The sequence below is a fragment of the Hippoglossus stenolepis genome, chromosome 10, assembly GCF_022539355.2.
Source record: "Hippoglossus stenolepis isolate QCI-W04-F060 chromosome 10, HSTE1.2, whole genome shotgun sequence".
Taxonomy (NCBI): Eukaryota; Metazoa; Chordata; class Actinopteri; order Pleuronectiformes; family Pleuronectidae; genus Hippoglossus; species Hippoglossus stenolepis.
The window spans coordinates 9,050,599-9,069,967 of NC_061492.1; the positions used below are offsets into that span (position 1 = coordinate 9,050,599).

General features: G+C 42.3%; 1 protein-coding gene across 4 annotated transcripts in view; it reads left to right on the forward strand.

The window, feature by feature from the left end:
- dnmt3ab (DNA (cytosine-5-)-methyltransferase 3 alpha b) overlaps positions 1–19,369 on the forward strand; it is a 37,941-nt gene that overhangs the window by 13,812 nt on the left and 4,760 nt on the right. The window contains exons 5-20 of one of the 4 annotated variants that reach the window (XM_035167713.2): positions 1,328–1,374; positions 3,234–3,380; positions 10,340–10,747; positions 12,120–12,278; positions 12,468–12,575; positions 13,321–13,477; positions 13,596–13,742; positions 14,686–14,730; positions 15,097–15,176; positions 15,387–15,499; positions 16,859–17,042; positions 17,144–17,228; positions 17,821–17,966; positions 18,459–18,549; positions 18,680–18,828; positions 19,151–19,251. In XM_035167713.2, the coding sequence (XP_035023604.2) occupies positions 1,328–1,374; positions 3,234–3,380; positions 10,340–10,747; positions 12,120–12,278; positions 12,468–12,575; positions 13,321–13,477; positions 13,596–13,742; positions 14,686–14,730; positions 15,097–15,176; positions 15,387–15,499; positions 16,859–17,042; positions 17,144–17,228; positions 17,821–17,966; positions 18,459–18,549; positions 18,680–18,828; positions 19,151–19,251 (2,167 nt within the window). The remainder of the gene's footprint in view (positions 1–1,327; positions 1,375–3,233; positions 3,381–10,339; positions 10,748–12,119; positions 12,279–12,467; positions 12,576–13,320; positions 13,478–13,595; positions 13,743–14,685; positions 14,731–15,096; positions 15,177–15,386; positions 15,500–16,858; positions 17,043–17,143; positions 17,229–17,820; positions 17,967–18,458; positions 18,550–18,679; positions 18,829–19,150; positions 19,252–19,369) is intronic. The other 3 variants (XM_035167714.2, XM_035167716.2, XM_035167717.2) reach the window with 3 other exon arrangements.

Sequence of the window (19,369 nt, forward strand, 5' to 3'; positions counted from 1 at the left end):
CTAAGATGTCATTTTCAAACCCTCATATTTTCCAGTTTAATCATAATTGTATTATTACTGCAATGAAAAAGAAAACACAAATACAACCAAATAAATAGAACTCTGATCAAAAAAGTTTTCTGCATTGTTTATTCTGTAAAATAAAAGTTTTAATATTATATCAGGAAACACAGATACTGATCCAATAAATAGGTCCTGCTTGTCTTTCATTAATATTTCCATTACATTCTTTTAAATTGTCTTTTTGTAAATTAAGAATTGATCATATCTGTCACATAAATGTAGTGTAGTAAAAATCTGTAATGAGGTGGAGCAGAAGTAAAATGTAGCAGAAAGAAGTTAGAGAAAAGTTGAAAAACATGCCAGCATCAGTTCTGGAGCTTTTCAGTGTCATCACATGATCTCCATCAGCAGATGGTATTTTCGTAGTTGCCATGGTTGTATTAATGAACACTTGTCCATCTTGTTAAGCGCTTCAAACGTCTTCAAGTGCTTGTAAAAAAAAAAAGTTAAAATTTTCTGGACAAACGCCATCTGCTGATGAAGATCATGCAAAATCATCAAAGCAGCTACTAAACGGAATTTGAGGTGAGATCATTTTCTCATCTGCTGCTTCCAAGGTAATAATGAAACCTTTTAAACTTTAAAACTCTACTTAGTAATGGTATTTGACAACTTTTCAGCTGTGTCGTACACATAATAGGACACTTGAGTTTAGGCACAACAAGCAATATCTTTAGGCTCAACCAGCTTTTGCTTTTCCAAATAACACAGACGGTTTCCACACTGTCCACTTCTACATAACTTCTATAGTTGAGGTGTTGGAAATTGGCAGGGAGGTTATACACTGCCCCCGAGTCACAGAAGTGGAGCCGTATGTAGTTACGGTTCAGCGTCAGCAGCGTGGGAGGGGTCATGCTAATAGCAACCGGCTGTGTGTCTCATGAAGTCGGGGGGATACAAGGTCAGGAGTATGACATCTGCCAAAATAAACGTGGCCCCTCTCCACACTCGTCGTAACCTGGGCAGCCACAACCCACCCGTCTGGCACCTGAGCGTACATGCTCCCGTCATCGCATGCTGACTTTGAGTTCTCCAGAGCCGGCGTCTCTCAGCGGATTTATTAATTTGACTTTGATTTGATCCAACATTGAGTCAATGGGACGGTATGGAGGGCAAGCCTAACAATCTGGGTTAATAAAAAATGTGATGAATGAGAGGCCACTTAAAATTTAACACAGATACAGGGGAAAAAAGCCATGTGGCAAATTTCCAGTCTCCTGTGAGTGATTCAGGCCATCCATTGTGTCGCTGTCTTCTCTCCTAGATGTGGAGCTCTCGGAGGAGGACGGGGCCGATGCTGTCAAGACCGAGGTAAGATTTCTGATCTGTTTGTGTCTTTGTTGTCTGGCTGATGTAACTCTTGAGGTGTCTTTCGCACTTCCCAGGGCTGTTTTTGAACTATCTTTCCTGACACAAACCGTGAGTCCCCCGCTCACCTGCATGATGGATGATCGCGGCGCAGATTGAACAGAAGCAAAACAGCTTTTCTTGACTTGGAAAAGGACAGATAATGAATAGAACATGCAACCACACTGATATGTTGTCAGTATTGTTATAGCAATGTCTTCTTTAGTCTTATTATTTATTATTAATTGTAGGACTGGTTGTTTTGCACAACAATATCGACCTTTAAAGGTGATGGTAGATAGATTTTCTTACCTTTTGATCAAGCTGTTTTTTGTCCAGTCTTTATGCTAAGCTAAATGGCTAGTGGATCCTGTTCCTGTGGACCTAAGCTAACTCTCTGCAAGATAGAAAAGCATTAATTTCCCAAATGTTGAACTACTTCTTTAACAAGCTGTTTGTTTTACATTGTGGCTTTGCACAGATTAATGGTTCAGTGTGTACGATTTAGGTGAATGGGATCGATTGGTAGAAATTGGATGGGGGTTAGGGTTGGGGTTAGGCTAGCTGTTTCCCAATGTTTGCAGTCTTTATGCTAAGCTAACATAATCAGCTGCTGGCTCCAGTTTCATATTGAATGGGCAGATACGAGAGTGGTATTGATTGTTCATCTAATTCTTTGCAAGAAACTGAAAAAATAAAAGGTTTGTCCAAATATCAAAATCATTGTTTTAGGTATAATATACAGGATTTTTTTTTTTCTAAAAATCAATATCATGGAAAAACAATCTATCAATCGTCACTTATGAGCCACTAGAATTGTGTGGTTTTGAATTTATCTGCAGTGACCCTGCCCTCTGCCTCTATTCTCTTAGTTCTTATCTTGCTGTTTCTGGGCTGCAACCTTTGGGCAGTGGGTGTGCAGCCCCCAGCCAATAACAGCGTGCAGGGTGCGAGGGCGGGAAAACGTAGGGACCAGGACACATCTCCGTCTCTCCCCTGTGCTCTCTGTCCGTGTCATGTATGTATGTCTGTTTGAGCAATGGCGGAGCTGAGCTACACACACACACAGAGCAGAGGCCACAGTGGACAGAGAAGCGGAAGAGGCGTGTGCGTCGGTGGCAATTATGCATAATCTGGCAATGTGGCATCTTTAAGCAAAGTTGTGCGGAGATGTGGCAAAGTTGTGCGGAGAACCTAAAAGTGAAAAAAATGGCGTTTTATTTCTCTGGTTCCCCGCCTTGTTCTTTCTAACGCAGCTTCCTCTCTCTTATGTGTATGTTGTGTTTCCAAGCAGCAACGACAAATCCTGCATAGTAAACAGTACATTTTATGTTATTTCTGTGTATCAATAAACCGCTCTCCTACAAATGTGTGGTGAAAGCTGGCACTAGAAGTAAATTGTATCCAAACCATTGCTAGACTAGAGGCTTGGTACAGTTGCCGATCTCTAAGGTCCAGAAAGTCTGATGGGTTCTCTTGCTTTGGACTCGTGAAAGAAATGGTACCTAATGTTGTATAGACTTGAAATATCAAATACACTTGGGAGCTCCTCGTATCGGTTGGTGCTGGTGACCTTGAGACTGTTGCCAGGGAGTTGTGATTAGACACTGTGGCATCGCTTCTGGCTGCCGGACCAATCACAAGCTGATTGCATAGAACATGTGAGTCATTACCTTTTTAGATATAAGACAAACCCATTGTCCCAACTTTAAATTACTCACTTGTTTACGAGCAACAGATCGGAGGCACAGATTTACCACAGATGCTTAAAGGAAGGATAAAGAACAAGTAGCTAACTTTTTTTTTTTTAACACCTTAAACAGGGAGGTCGAGGCAGGCTGCGAGGGGGAGTTGGTTGGGAGAGCGGCCTTCGTCAGAGGCCCATACCCAGAATAACCTTCCAGGCTGGTGACCCTTATTACATTAACAAGCGGACCAGAGAGGAGTGGCTGGCCAAGTGGAAGATGGAGGTGAGTACCCCAGCTCTCTCCGGGCCCCGCAGACAGCAGGGTGAGTGACAGGCGTGGACTGAAGCCGCCAGGGTCAAAGACAGGGCTCATGGTTTGTTCACGGCCAAGTGTATTTGATGGGTCATTTGATATGTCATGGAGGTACCATTTATTTCAGCGGATTTATCTCAGTGGACCATTGGCTCTGTCGGCTGCTGCGTTTCCTGGCTTTGTTCTTGTCTATTGTATTAGCGGAGCAGAAATCACATGCAGCTGCGGTGAACACATCTGTTTGATGCCTTGACATGAATTATGCTTCCTGGATGGAATTGTTGCAGTAAATTTTGGATTTGCATGATTCTGAGTGCTTTTGATGTCCTGAAGCTGAGATGAAATGATTTTAGATTAAAGGGTCAGTTCAACCAAATGCTCTGAAAACATGCATTAGAAAGAGATAGAGAGCGGTAGGACAATGCAACAAGCCGCCAGACAGAATTCAACTGGGGATATCGTGCTTATATAGCATGTAGCTTAACCATTAAGTCCCCAGGGAGAGACCCTTAATTTCCCTTTCACCCCAGGTTCAGATTTGTTTTGTAGATAACCCAAGATTTTTTCTTTGATGGAAATTGTCCCAATGAAGCTCTTGCAGTTAATTTCTGGGAACAGTAGTTGACAAAAGTTCCAGTTTCTAACAGGTTTTGATTGTTTCACGTGGGCTCCTCAGCAAATGGAGATTGCCAAGTTGTTATGGATATTTTCTAAGCACTTAAAGATATGGTTGGTAATCCTGGAAAAGCTACTCAACCGATACATCCCACCGTCAAAACTAAAACACATGAACGTGCACTGCCTGACAACTGCTAGAAGACGACTGTTCCATGACTCACTCTTCTGACTACCATCTTTACTACAGTCTTGTGTTGTCTTTTTTTTAAATCTTCTTTCAGAGGATTTTATTTATTCATGGCTATCAGGACATGAAATTACCAACCCTACCTTTAATTTATAAGATACCTTAGTTGTTGAAGGTATCTTAACTATTGAGAATTGACTTCAGGGTTTATTGTGCCCAAGCTGAAATGTGTTTTCACAGCCCCTTCAGCACAGATCAACACAAATAGAACATACTCTCGACCTTGGAGATGGTAGTTTAAAACGTCCACTTACTTGCAGTTTTGAAGCTTTTCAATTGTATCACACAATCTTTAGATGGAGTGAAAGCTCAATGACAGAAACTTTTAATCTCAAATGTTAAGCCACCATGTGGAGAATGAAAATGTCGTTTATGGATCATGTGGTTTGATCAAGAGTTCTAGAACATTCTCTGGATGCTGTGGTGACACTGATTTGTTGGTAACTTTATTGTACGTTGGTATTTTTACTCCAGAACATCCAGAACAATCACATGTTCCTCTTCTTAATTTATCCGAGCTCTGATTTTTATGGTGACACATTTATCCATCTTGAACTCAGCATCTGCATGAATACAAAGCTCCTTCGATCATCACGTAGTCATGTTTAGTTATGACTTCTGATGCTAATGTGATGTCGTGCAACCTCATCTCTGGCATAATGAGGACTCCCCCTAGTATCAACATGGGGTCTTCCATTTCTGCTGCCTCCCCGGCCCCCTCTGCTCTCCTCTGGGGAGCGGCCATAAAAATGTCTCCAGTGAGGAAATATTGCCAAATTAGCAGGACATGCTGGAATAGTCCCACGAGTGAAATGTCGTAAAATATGAAGCTAGTTGCGTTTTCCAAACAGCGGTGGATTCTCTTGAATAAGTGACTCTTCTAGGAGTTTGAGGGGGATTTGCAAGATGCAAATTGTGACTGTGCATGTTTTTTCCACTTCCTCTCATCTGGCGTTTTGTAAGCTTTGATCGCATTATCTCAGAGACTTTGTTTTTGGCTTCTTTCCTGAGGAGTAATGTGATGCATTGCCTTATTTGGCTTTTGGTTCGCCTCTTGCCACAGAGCATGTTGCTGCTGCATGCTCCTGCAGGACATGGTGGCTGAAAGGGTTACTGCCATCTTGCTGCTTTCTTTCTTTTTTTTTCTTCTTCTTCATGTGCCTTGTGTTACAGTGGACTTCTCCGTCTCTCCCTCTCCGTTTCCCTCCCCTATTCTTCCCCTGACCCCTCCCCCAGCTATGGAAATGAACTCTGTGCTATGGATATGAGGGTGAAAATGAGGTTTGCAGCAAATTTCCAGCCCTGCTTGCAAGACAGCCTCTTGGCTCGCTGCCAACATTTTGCAAGTCCTCTCTAGCCAACCAGGATTCCTGTCGGCAATCACCTGACCCTGAATTCCCAGACAAAGAAATGTTCATGCTTTCTTTTTTTAAGCGATCTCTTCTACCCCGAGAGTGGGGGTGAAAAAAACTCAAGCCTCACACTGGATTATGAGGGTTGCGCGCTGGCGTGTATGGGTATGTGCACTGCATTGTTTGTTTGATAACACTGGGGGATAGTGTGCATGTCTGATTAGCCAGCTTATAGCACGGGGAATATGCTGACTTCAGGTATTTCCACGAGAGTTGTTGTGGACCATCTGCTCCGCTCAGCTTAAAGGGAAACCGTCTCTTTAAAAAAAAAAAGAAAAAAGAGGAAGAGTGAACAGGCTTTAGTCGTGTTTGGGAAAAAAGTTGCTTTGCATGAAAAAAGTTTTCCCCTTGGGGTGAATATGTGCTGAAACTATTTCCTGTTTCATAGCAGTGCCTAGAAATGTCAGAGAACCATTATTCTTTTAGGTCAACTACTTGTACCTTGTTTTTTCAGAGCAGGCTGGCTTTTACCTTGCATAACATGCAACTGAGAAAAAGTTGTTGCGCAGGCCTGAGAGCACATTTCCTTCCTATCATCGTGCACTTTGTTCTTTCTGACCCGGGACATAGATTTACTCTAAGAGCAGTAATTTGATAACTTGAAAAGATCTGATCTTTGCAGTGAACCGAGCCGCCTCCTCGGGGGGGCATTTCTTAACAAGCCCACTTGTGGATTTATGGGGAATTCTGTTTATGTATTCATCGCTGACTCTGTAATATTCCTAATTGTCTCTTTAAAAGGATGCAACACAATGAGAACCAGATGGTCCCTTTTGGTGTGACCCCCCCAAGGCCACTCGTGAAATACGCTGCCTTTGTATCTGTGCTAAAATCAAAGCTAATGAATGCAGTAGCCACATCGCGCCACAACAGACCTTGACACTCGTGCATTTTCAGACTATCTTCACCTGATGCATCTCGAGTTAAGTACACCTGTCGTGACTTAAGGGAAGTGTCCACTATTTGTCCGCTTTAAGTCCTTTGCGCTGAAGACATATTTCACCGCATTATCCATCAGACAATTACACAAAACAGCCCCCGCTGCGTCTCCCCTGCCTGTTGCACATGAGAAACTGCTGCATTCAAAGGTCAAACTCTTTTGTGCGGCTTCAAAGGCGCGCTGTCACGTCGCGTGAGGAAGTAATGTTCATTGACAGGTTATTTCGTTTCACTTTTTTTACCCTTTTGATAAGAGTTTGCAGGATGCAGAATTGATTTAATGGCACCTTTCCTGCTACTTTGACATCTTTTTCCTCTAATAACCCATTTGGTTTGAGGCTTGTTGTCCGTGTCCCTGTGTTACATGTTTTATTTCATTCCTCAACAACTGCACTGTGGATTCCTTCACCCTTTGAGACTATGAAACTTTCCTTGTAAACTTAACAACTTTGTAATAGACAGTTGTTGTCTTAGAAATAACTGAAGCTGCACATTAAACATGGCCCTCTCGTTAACAAGTATCATCTGCAACCCCCAGAGACCAATATGTCTTCTGCCGCTCAGTGCACTCTGTCACCCCTCGAGCCCTCAGGGTATCATGCTGCATAGTCTCTAAGTCAGATTATCCCTTATTGTGCTCCCAACATGTCTCTACACTCTGCCAGCAGCCTGCGGAGCTTCTGTTTTCACTTTATCCTAAAAAACATCCACAGATACTGTATGTACTGTAACTTAAGGTTGGAATTCTCCGTCGTAACATATTTCCCCCAAGAGGAAAAAAAGAGTTGATGGTTTCCCTGTGAGGTTATTTGCTCGCCTGTGTTTTTACATCCACTGTATGTCTGCTGTCATTTTTGGTATTTGTCTTCGGCACAGCGTGACAGCAGATATAAGTGCTGGTATTTCTGTGCTGTCAGTGACAGGCAGGCGTGCGTAAATGATAAAGACCGCATTGTGTCTCTGCTACCTCCTTTCCCCTTTAGACTCAGAGGGCCTGTCTTGCTGGTGGAGCTGCACACACACTGTGAGGCCCCCAAAAGGGGGCATTTACAACTGGGAAGAAGTCCAGAGACAAATATCTGGTTCCCTATAGCCACTGTACTTTCTCTCCTCCCCCCACTGGCATTTCCAGCGTCACTCGCTCATTGGCTCTGAGGAGAAGGAACCCTGGAGACAGCCTGACCCACAACACACCAAATATAAACACAGTCACAGTAGTCCTAATTGGCATTTACAGATCTACCAGTTTATGTGTGATTTTTAGTGGCCAGAGACGAAGAAGCCGGACTAAACTCGTAAACTCTTGCTTTATTTCGCGATCGCTCCCCTCACTTGCCAATACGACTACAGATTGTTTCTCATCATACACATTTTCAACACATTTAACAGTTTAGTTGACATTTGTTAGTTTTTGCAGTTTGGCATCTGGAACCACACATCCGAAGCAGGCTGTCGAACACTAACTCCAGTGTGCTTGTGCTGGAGCCAAGAGGCCTAACGCATATGGCCGAGGGCTTTGAACCATCCATCGCAGCACTACAGTACAGATATTTATAAACCACAGCAGAGCCTCTTGATTGAACAGCACATGTTTCTGCTCTTCGGCGCAGATACCCCTCCCCACGCGGCCGAGGCACCACCTCCCCTTAAAGGCGCTATTGTTTATGGGCGAGAGCTCGGAGGATTGTGCGATACTCTCTCTTTCTCAGTCTCTCCCCCACTTGCCTTTTCTTCCTCTCTTCCGACACACTCGCTCCAGCTCCGGGCATTTGCAGTGTGTGTGAGACCTGAGAGCCTGAGAGAGACTTGAGGAAAGTAAGCACAGCTGGGCAGCAATGCTCTCACGTGTAGCCTATACTATGACTAACACGTGTTTACATATGGGACTGCAGATATATATTCTGTGTGTGTGTGTGAAGGAAAAAGAGAAGTGGAAGAAAGTTAGCATGCAACTCCTAGCGTGTGTGTTTGAGAGAAAGAGATCAGAATGAGTGCAGCTGTTGGGGATTTACTGTGAGAGGCTTAAGTCCCGGCTGCGTCTCGTCCTCTCTGATCGACCTAGCGGTTCAGTGTCAGGTACCACAAACCCAGTGAACTCTTCCGCCGCAGCTACGGGCACTATAGAGTTACTGTATACACCGCTGTTGATGAATGGGACCTTACAGCCGTAGATAAAGACGTGTTTACAAAAGCACTCGGGCTCCCACAATCAAGATTCAGCACGTATGCAGCAGAGACGAGGTGCATGTCGCTCAGCTCAATGCAGTTTCACTGAGAGACCTGCAGGAAAAGAACGGTGGCAGGAAGGGAGCTTAAAATGGCAGCTCAGTCACTGCTGTGGTGCACGAGTGTGGAACATACAGCACATAGTTTAACTTAAAACTGTTGTACTATAGATTTTTGTCTAAATAGTTGTTTGCTTCAGCTGTTTTCTAAGAGCTCAACACGCTACAATATAAGAAAACAAGTGCAAATAGATTTTAAAAAACATGTAAATGGAGAAAACTTCATCAATTTGAAACTGCAAATAGAAAATGTGCTGCAAATACTGACAACACATCCAAATAGTCACAACAAGACCAAATACTCACCACCCAACCAATTACTCACAACATAACCAAATACCGCCAAAACAACCAAATACTCACAATGCATCCAAATACACACAAAACAACCAAATACTCACAACCAAGTACTCTTAGCTTCTCTCCGCTCATTGTTTTGGTTTTACAGTTCACACCTTAACTCGTAAAATAATGAGAACTTTACAGATTTAAAGATAAAATAACATGAGGTGTGCTGTGGCCCATCCGCTGCTCCATGTGTGAAAGGTCAGAGTGAAATCTGTACACTCCGCTCATGTAACACACCTGCAGCTGTGGACGATTGTTACGCACTGTAAAAATCCCAAAACCTTAGCAGAGCTCACTGAGGCATGACGGTGTGAGTAGAGGACCATATCACATGGCGCACATAAAACACACACACACACAGAACTTAAGTTGGGAAAGTAGACAGGGATGTTTTCTGTAAAACTCAGACAAATAAGTTAGCAGAGAGACTCAACATGTGACAGCTTGAAGTAGCAGGTTAGAAAAAAAAATTCCCTGACAAGATTTGTCTGTAGATAGTAGTAGATGTACTGTTTAGTCACCTCTTCAGTATTATCCTCAATGCACATACACAAACATCAGAAAAATGTTTTTTACCTTTTCTGCTCGTCGTTGTGCCAGTGCCAGTCGTTGTCTTTGATGTGGCCACGCCCCCTGAAAACTAGAGAAAACAACCTACTGTGGCCACAAGAGGGCAGTAAATTACAAAGTTAATGCAAAGAAGCAACATCACCTACTGGTTTATTGTCTTGTCCATGAGCTGGTATCAGCTTAATTTCTGTGTTGTCTACAAAGAAACATCAGGGCGTGTTTATCAGACTACGTGACACTTGTAGAGTTGGTCAACAAACTTCGTATCCATAGTGCAGTTTATCAAATACTGTCAGGGATTAGTGCACTGAATGTTTGCTCATGTCTGTTCTTAAGTTTCTTTCATTCTTACTTCTTTGACACATTTCCTGATTCGTTTCCTGCAATGTCTTTATATATAGAAAAGTAACACTTCCAGCTGGATCTAAACTCGGCCTTAAACTCAGCTGCTGCACACATCAATCCGAAAAGCCCAGTCTTTACCTCTGCTGTCACTTGCCTGTGTTTCAGGCAGAGAAAAAGGCCAAACTGATGTCAGCGATGAACGCAATGAAGGATCACGAGGAGCCTGAAACAGAGAGCCAGAAAGAAGAGGTCTCAATAATAAAGCACCCGCAGCCTTCGAAGCCGCCGCCGCAGCATCAGCAGCCGCCGCAGCATCAGCAGCCGCCGCAGCATCAGCAGCCGCCACCTCAGTCACACACTCAGTGTCCGTCTAAGCCTCAGTATCAACAGCAATCACAGCTGCCAAAGCAACAGCAGCAGCAGCAGCAACATCAGCAGCAGCTGCCTCAGCAGCAGCCGCAGCAACCCACTGACCCAGCCTCCCCTACTGTGGCCACGACCCCCGAGCCTGTCGCCATCGCAGGCGGAGACAAGTCGTGCCCCAAGTCTGCAGACACTGAGCCCGAGTATGAGGTAGGATCATTATGGCACATGAGAAAGCTCTGTTGTCACCAACGGATCTAGGACTTTTTTCTGTCCTTTTCAAAATTTTCAAAATTTGTCAGTTTTTAAGAAATCATGTATTGATTTTATTGTAAAAATCAGACACATTAAATGTGTTGACATCTATTAATTTTCTCCATTTATTTTACTATTATAATAGCCAGACAGATGTGTAGCATTGTTTAGCCTTGGCAGAAGAATGTGCTCTAGTTTCAACTTGATTCACATCGATTAATGTTTGATCGTAGACTCATAGGATTTTACAACGGAGGAAAAGGAATTCAGTTTAAAGTCCGGGTTAATCCTGATGGAGTCAAGGACCCACTCATGTTTTGGGAAAGTATTCATCAGTTACACAGCTGTCAAGCAGAGTGTTATTGAATTCAGCGTTAATTTACATAATAAGATGCAGACATCTGCAGTACATTTACAATTGATAACCATGATGTGAAGCTCGAGGGAAAAACTGCCCAGCATCCACCACAGAGAGCAGCGGTGTAACTCACACAGACAGATTTGACGCAACGCAATGTTTTAACTTAATTGTTGCAGAATAAGCGACTCCTCGTTTATCCAAGAACATAAATATGAATTCAGCAGGTTTTTGTAAAGATCAGTTCTATGTGTGAGTGATTAGAAAAGAGAAGAGGAGCAGAGTCTCTTGTTGACCAGCGGAGTAATGCCCTTCGATGCAGTGCTGCTGCTAAGGGGGGGCCAGCGGGGCCAGCAGACACAGTAAAGGCTATGATCAAAGTTTTTCACTACACAAGCCTTAGTGCATTGATGTGAAGAGCGTCGAAATAATAAGAATAAAAACATCACTATAGATTTTATTATTTATTTGTTATTATCTGTAGTCTGTGTACCAGTAATAATTTTTTTTAACATTTACTACACATTTTAACGATACCGCGATAATACTGATAACAGTGAGAATTTTGTTCACTATAATCAAGATAAACAATTTTAATACCGTTTCCTGATGCCACTATTTAAACAGTTCTAACATATGCAGATCAGTAAACAGACTTTATTGTGTAAAATGAGCAAACTTGCCCTTTAACTGGAATTTAAAAAGGAAATAAGTTTGAACTTTGTTCATTTTCTTACAAAGATGCTAAAAACTCCCTTATCAGTGAATGTTGTCTTATGGGATGGTTAAATATTGGGTTTTGGGCTGTTAATGGAAAAGTTTCTGATGTAATCACGTGAAATTGTTGTTATTATACAACGGTTTGTGTAAGGAAAGAAAAAGTGAGACAGACGGTTTTAAAATAGGTTTCACAACTATGCCCAGAGGTTAATACAGAGCGGATGATTTGTCTTTTTATTTTGGCTGCAGGACGGTCGTGGTTTTGGCATCGGCGAGCTGGTTTGGGGGAAGCTGCGAGGGTTCTCGTGGTGGCCAGGCCGCATCGTATCCTGGTGGATGACGGGACGGAGCAGAGCTGCCGAGGGAACCAGATGGGTCATGTGGTTTGGAGATGGAAAATTCTCAGTGGTGAGTGTTTAGCGCCAACGGTAATGTGAGGTGATATTTTTTTATTAAATAACACAGCCTCCTGTTTATAGTGACAACCACACACTTAATAACAGGCTGTTGTTTTATTAGTTCCACCATAAACCTAAAAATCAATAATCTTTTGACACAATGTCTTTAATGCGCCATGTTGTCTGTGTTTATTCACAGGTCTGTGTAGAGAAACTCTTGCCTTTAAGTTCCTTTAACAATGCCTTTCACCAACCAACTTACAACAAGCAGCCCATGTACAAGAAAGCCATCTACGAAGTGCTACAGGTGAGTAAAAGAGCAGTGTCATTCAAAAGCATGTGTTCGGTTTGAATGAGTTCCCATTTCATCATGGGTTAGGGTTAACCTAACCCTATTAAACATAACTCATAGGCCTCAAAGTGATATAACAACAGTTTTTCTTGATAACAAGAACCGTTTTACTAGTAAATGACATTTGGTTGACAGCATTCTAAAGTTGTTTTCAACTGTTTAAGGGAACAGTTCAAAGAAATGGGCTTATTTTGAGGGCTGAGACCACTCGTGTGTTTGTACACTAAAGATTAAGATGGAGCCAACAGACAGTTAGCTTAGCTTAGCATAAAGACTGCAAGCAGAGGGAAACAGTTAGCTTGGCTTTCTCCAAAATTCAAAAATAAACCTACCAACACCTCTAAAGCTCGCTAACTAACATCTTACTTGTTGTTAAATCCGCACATATCAAAAATAAAAAGATCTCAAAATTGTGGCTTTAGAAGGATTTGAGTGCTGGAATCGTTTGTTCTAATTTAGGATATTAGAAATCCTCTCCCCTCTTCAGCACTGCTGTCTACACAATACAGACTGAAAGCATGTTGATTTAACGTACAAAAGAATGAAAAGTGGCTTCACACATTTGCCTCATTTTAATAAAAAAACGATAAAATTTTCTAACGTGTTCCGTCCCAGTTGAGACACTTATCGCTCTGAATCAGCAGATTATCCTGTCTTTAAATAAACTGAGGGTAAATCTCAGTCATCCATGTTTTCGTAGTCGGCCAGCAGCCGGGCAGGCAAAGCCTTCATGGCCTGTCCTGACAGTGATGAGACGGAAACCTCCAAATCAGTGGACATGCTGAACAAGCAGATGATCGACTGGGCCATGACAGGGTTTCAGCCCACTGGACCCAAGGCCTTAGAGCCACCTGAGGGTAAGTCCACATAATGAAGCTCTGGTTTTTTGACCTTGTCTCCGCTCTGACCACCTCACATTTCTCTAATTAAATGTTTAATAATTCACAATGTTGACTGATATGCTGTGCACCCCAGAGGAGCGTAACCCGTACAAAGAGGTGTACCCTGAGATATGGGCGGAGCCAGAGGCCGCAGCCTACACGCCTCCTCCGGCCAAAAAGCCTCGCAAAAGCGCAGTGGAGAAACCCAAGGTCAGGGACATCATCGACGAGAGGACACGAGGTGAGGAGCCTCTTTTATTGGGTTAAACAGGAGTCATGAACTCCATGTCCCTTCCCTTGGGGAGGACTCTGTACATCAGAGTAAGTGGTCGAAGACGTGGTGTAAAGACAAGAGGTCCATTAGAGTGACAGGTTTAAGATGCAAGAGAATGATGTGACCAGACAAAAAGACTCAGACTATTCAGACAATGAAGAGATTGTGTTGCTAACAAGGCTCTTTTAATAATAAAGATAGGTCTTCCTAGAATTTGCTGTACCACAGGGCTGAATTTTTAGTCTTTTTTGTTTCGAATTTACACAAATAATTTCCCTCGTGTTTATAAATTGGCATCTAATGTTGGATTTTCTGATTAGATTATATTTTTGTTGTCATAGAAACATTTGCAGTTTCTTGTAAAAATGTCTCTTTTACAGAAAACATTCCCTTTAATTCCACTTTTTGTAGAGTTCAGGGAGCACACACATACTCTTTCTAGTCATTTTCTTAAAATAATATTTTTCGCCTTACTTTATACACTGATTTTAAAAAGTCAACCTGCTGTTATTGTATTTTAACACGCCTCGTACCAACTAACCAAAACAATATATAATAATAAATAATAAACTTTATTTATGTAGCAAAACACAGTTATAACACAGGACAGATGTCGTCCTCTGCTGCAATCTTGCAGGTCCTAGAGTGAAGAACTTGTGTTTTACATCATTTAATATAGTATTTTAGTTTTATTTGTACACCAATAATTTTAGTTTCTGAGATGATCAGTTACCACGAGTCTTTTCTTGTGTGATTGGTTTTTAGTTTTTATGTGAGGATAAAACAAAAAAAACCGCTAAAATTGGAATTTGGAAAGAAAAAAAAAGTGAACTGTTGACGATTACAACGTTAAGTGTAGATCGTGTTGACCCACAGTTCTCCTCATTCGCACCTTGTTTTGTGTTTTCAGAGCGGCTTGTTCATGAAGTGAGACAAAAGTGCCGCAGCATAGAGGGTAAGTGACGTGTCCTCCGTGTGCTCTCGCTCTCGGCAGCGCCGGGGGGCCCCTCGGGGGACGAACACCGAGACGCTTTGCACTTGGCCTTGTTGTTGACAAGTAAAGCAAGAAATGTACACGTCTGTGTTAATCAAACGACGAGAGCAAAGATGAAGAAATAACATTTCCGTGATTTTTGCTGCCTTACCGGCTCCCGTGTGTGTTCTCTGCAAACACGCCAGCTAAGCTCGCTAGATCCAGACCTGCGTCACAGCTGTTCAAATAGTTTCATTGAAGTGTGTAGCAGCAGCAGCAGCAGCAGTTTTCACACCTCTCTGACATCCTCCTGTTAAACACTGACGTATAGCACTTCTCTTCCTGCAGACATCTGTATCTCCTGTGGAAGTCTGAACGTTAGCCGTGAGCACCCACTGTTCGCTGGGGGAATGTGCCAGAGCTGTAAGGTAAGCTGTGACAGAGGTCGTTCAAATTCTGAGGGTCACAAAAAAGAAAACTCACAGCTCGTTTTAAAGCTAATAATAAACGGAACATGTTTCAAGCAGCACCTGATGTGACCCCATTTTAAAAATAAATAAATAAATAAACTTTTTAAGACATTTTTTAAGTATGATATGTCAAACTGTTCTCTGACTTTCCACCGCTTGTTTTCACAGAACTGCTTCCTCGAGTGCGCATATCAATATGATGATGACGGTTACCAGTCGTACTGCACGATCTGCTGCGGAGGACGAGAGGTGCTCATGTGTGGAAACAACAACTGTTGTCGGTGAGGTTTCTACTGTGTTTTGGGGGGAGATGAAAATCATGGCAAGCTTTAAATATATCCACCATAATAAGCAAAACGACGAGAGCCTGAGTGATTTACAGAAATGTTCTTTCCCCCACTAGACCAAAACCTTCAATTCATTTTGTATAGAGATAAGTAGTTTGTGTGTCGCCTCTTCAAATGTACAGTTGTTGCTGCAGTACAGATGTCAGGACAGTGCCATCAGCACACAAGCACACAATGAAAGCTTTGTTGTCGATGTCACAAATCTCACAGCAGCGACGTCTGGGAGGTCCAGTGGAGAAGAGGCTGATCATTAATATTATATAAAGTGTGGTTGTATATGAGTCGAACAGAGCAACTCTAGAGAAACGGTCTTCTCAAAGTGTCCTCACAGTCAGACTATTAGATCCACTGAGAACAGATTGGGCTTTGTCAGATTCTTGTCAGACAATGGTTTGCTTTGTGTGCAGATGATGGCATCTGACATTTGGGTGATAACTCTCTCAAAACGAATTTTAAACTATTGGCCCTGCAGGTATAAAACAAATAAGTCTGCGTGGCCTGTTTCTGACCTCTGATTGATTTAGAAATGAATTCAACCAGAAACAAACTACCAGTCATTTATCACTCATCCCACATTAAAGGATAAAGTCTGAGATATTTGCTGATTTGTGTTAATGGCAGCAAATCCCACTGAAACAAAAAAACAACAATGCATTTGTCCTATTTCTAATATTTTCTGACATCACTTGTTTTTATGTGATTCAAAAACCAGCTGGGGAGATAAATCCTTAAAAACGGGTCACGAATATATAATAATCTCCTAAAACTGGGCTGGATATTGAAGTATTTTTTTATTTATTTTAGAACCGGACGTTACACACATACAAACAGCAACAACAACAGTAGAGCGCACAAAACAGGAGAAAAGGGGAAGACGTTTTTCAAAATAAATAAACAGTCAGAGCAGCAAAGATGATGCAATAATAACTGAATAATATGAGGCAGATATTCGAATGCAGGAAAATAACAGTGGACTGAAAGGATAAAACCAGTCCAGTCATTCATCTCCACTGATATTTTAGTTTAACCATTCACTTTTTATGAAACAACTATGAATAAAAAAGAAAACACCAATATTAACATATAGAACTTTAAAATTATCTTAAAAATAAGCATAGTTTTCTGTGTAAAAAAAATATATAACTGTCTATTGTGTATTCTGTGAAAAAGTTTTAATATTGGTGCACATCAGCAAACTGAAACGCAGATCCCAGTATATCTGTAAAAGGCTCATATTGGCTGTAATATCATCGGTCTGGTACTGGTATTAACTCCTCTTTTTCCTGTGTTCAGGTGTTTCTGTGTGGAGTGCGTCGACCTCCTCGTCGGACAAGGAGCCGCCCACCTCGCCATCAAAGAGGACCCGTGGAACTGCTACATGTGCGGTCAGAAGGGCGTGTTCGGTCTGTTGGAGCGCCGCACCGACTGGCCCTGCCGCCTGCAGCACTTCTTCGCAAATAATCACGACCAGGATTTTGTGAGTAATGCACCTTTTAGACGATTAAAAACCCACTGATTGTCTTTTCTTTACCTACGTTTCTCATTTTCTCCCCCTCTTCTCACGACGTCGTATTTCAGGATCCACCAAAGCTTTACCCCCCACTCATGGTGGAGAAGAGGCAGCCCATTCGTGTCCTGTCGCTATTTGATGGCATCGCAACAGGTTAGACAAGAACTCCCCCCTTTCTCTAAAATCTGTAGTTTCTATCCATTTACACTATAAGTTCCTTTTCCATATTAAAAACGCAGGATTTTCATTATTGTGGTGATGATATGAACGTGACTCTCTAAGGCAGTGGTTCTCAACCTTTTTTCAGTGATGTACCCCCTGTGAAATATTTTTTCAGCCAAGTACCCCCTAACCAGCGCAAAGTATTTTTGGTTGAAAAAAAGATGTAATACACAGCGCTGTGCCATCAGTGTCTGATTTATTAAACACTTATATTTTAGTGAATATTTATTAAATAACAATTTTTAAAGGATTTTTGAATGGATGCTAATTTTAAATATATTTTTAAAAAATCTCACGTACCCCCTGGAGTACCTTCACGTACCCCCAGGGGTACTAGTACCCCCATTTGAGAACCACGGCTCTAAGGATTTGAATCCTCATTCTCAGTATTAATCAACAGTTTTCTTTTAGTCCGACACAGCGTCAGAGCTTCACATGAATCTCAGTGGACTTTTTTTTTATTGTACACAGGTTATAGTTTTAAGTTTCTGTGTTTTGTGTTTCTTCTACCCGTCCTGTGCAGGACTGCTGGTGCTGAGAGAACTTGGCATCGAAGTAGATCGCTACATAGCCTCTGAAGTGTGTGAGGACTCCATCACTGTGGGCATTGTCCGGCATCAGGGTCGCATCATGTATGTCGGCGATGTGAGGAACGTCACGCGCAAACATGTAAGTCGAATGTTTTTTGCCGAGGGTCACTGGTCTTTTTTTTTCAGTAGCTTCACACCGATTAGAATTGTTTTATGCCTCTTTGGTGTTTTTTAAACCCATTGTACCCTTTGCCAGGAGAGGAGTTTCTGTAGTTCTGTTTGTTCGAAGTATCGAAAGCACCAGAAACTGAGAAGCTCTCGCTGCGTTGCCAGCTTTGCATCTTACATGACACGAGGAAAGAACTCACTGTTGCATGTTTTTTTCAAGATGTATAAAAACAATAAGTACACAAACGTTCATGGCTGTTAACGCACCAACACCTGGAATTCTTGACCAATGGAAAAGGGGCTTTATACCACAGCAGTCTTCACTAAAGGACCTGTAGTCGTACAAAGACTAGTCAAGTGGGGAATCCACTGAGTTGCAAACAAAATTGGAATGAGTGTTTGCTGTTTCACTGAATCCCACAACGTTTATTTTTCTTTATCTCTGACTTTTATCTGTATCCAGATACACGAGTGGGGCCCTTTCGACCTAGTTATTGGAGGAAGCCCCTGCAATGACCTTTCTATAGTCAACCCTGCGAGGAAAGGTCTTTTCGGTAGGTCTAAACACTTTCCTTTCGCTTTTTGATATTATTCTGCTAATTCATATATAACTCCTATATAATCAGTTTGTGTCTTTTCACTACTATGCTCCAGCACTACTTACTGGTCGTGTGTGTCCCACAGAGGGCACCGGCCGCCTGTTCTTTGAGTTTTACAGGCTGCTCCACGAGGCTCGGCCGAAGGAGGGGGAAGAGCGGCCTTTCTTCTGGCTCTTTGAAAACGTGGTTGCCATGGGCGTCAGCGATAAGAGGGACATCTCTCGCTTTTTAGAGGTCAGCATCTTCACTGAGAGTCGCACTGGATGGGTTATGAATGCCCCCTTGTGGCAGAAATTCATTATGGTTAGACACTGACCATTAGGAGGAAAGGTGGACCCTGTAAATCTTGATGTAACACATTAATACGCTACATTTAATGTGCTATAATTTACTTCCTGATGTAGATCTAGTGATTTGTCCTGAAAAGACCCCGTCAGCGATTGCTTTAAAAATATTTTTCACTTTAAAAAGATCGGACACTTTACAAAAACAGTAAACTTGAGCATCTGAACCTCAGTTCCTCTCTGACTGGCGTCTGTTTGTTTTCTTCTTTCAGTGCAACCCGGTGATGATCGACGCCAAGGAGGTGTCCGCTGCCCACCGTGCCCGCTACTTCTGGGGTAACCTTCCTGGCATGAACAGGTTGGTGTGTGAATGGTGAGGGAAGCAGCAGCCTTTGACATAACACAACGGAGAAACAAAACCCTGTTAACAAGGGACCTCATCTATTAAACCCTCCTTGTTATTATTATTATAAATGAAATCATTTAATAAG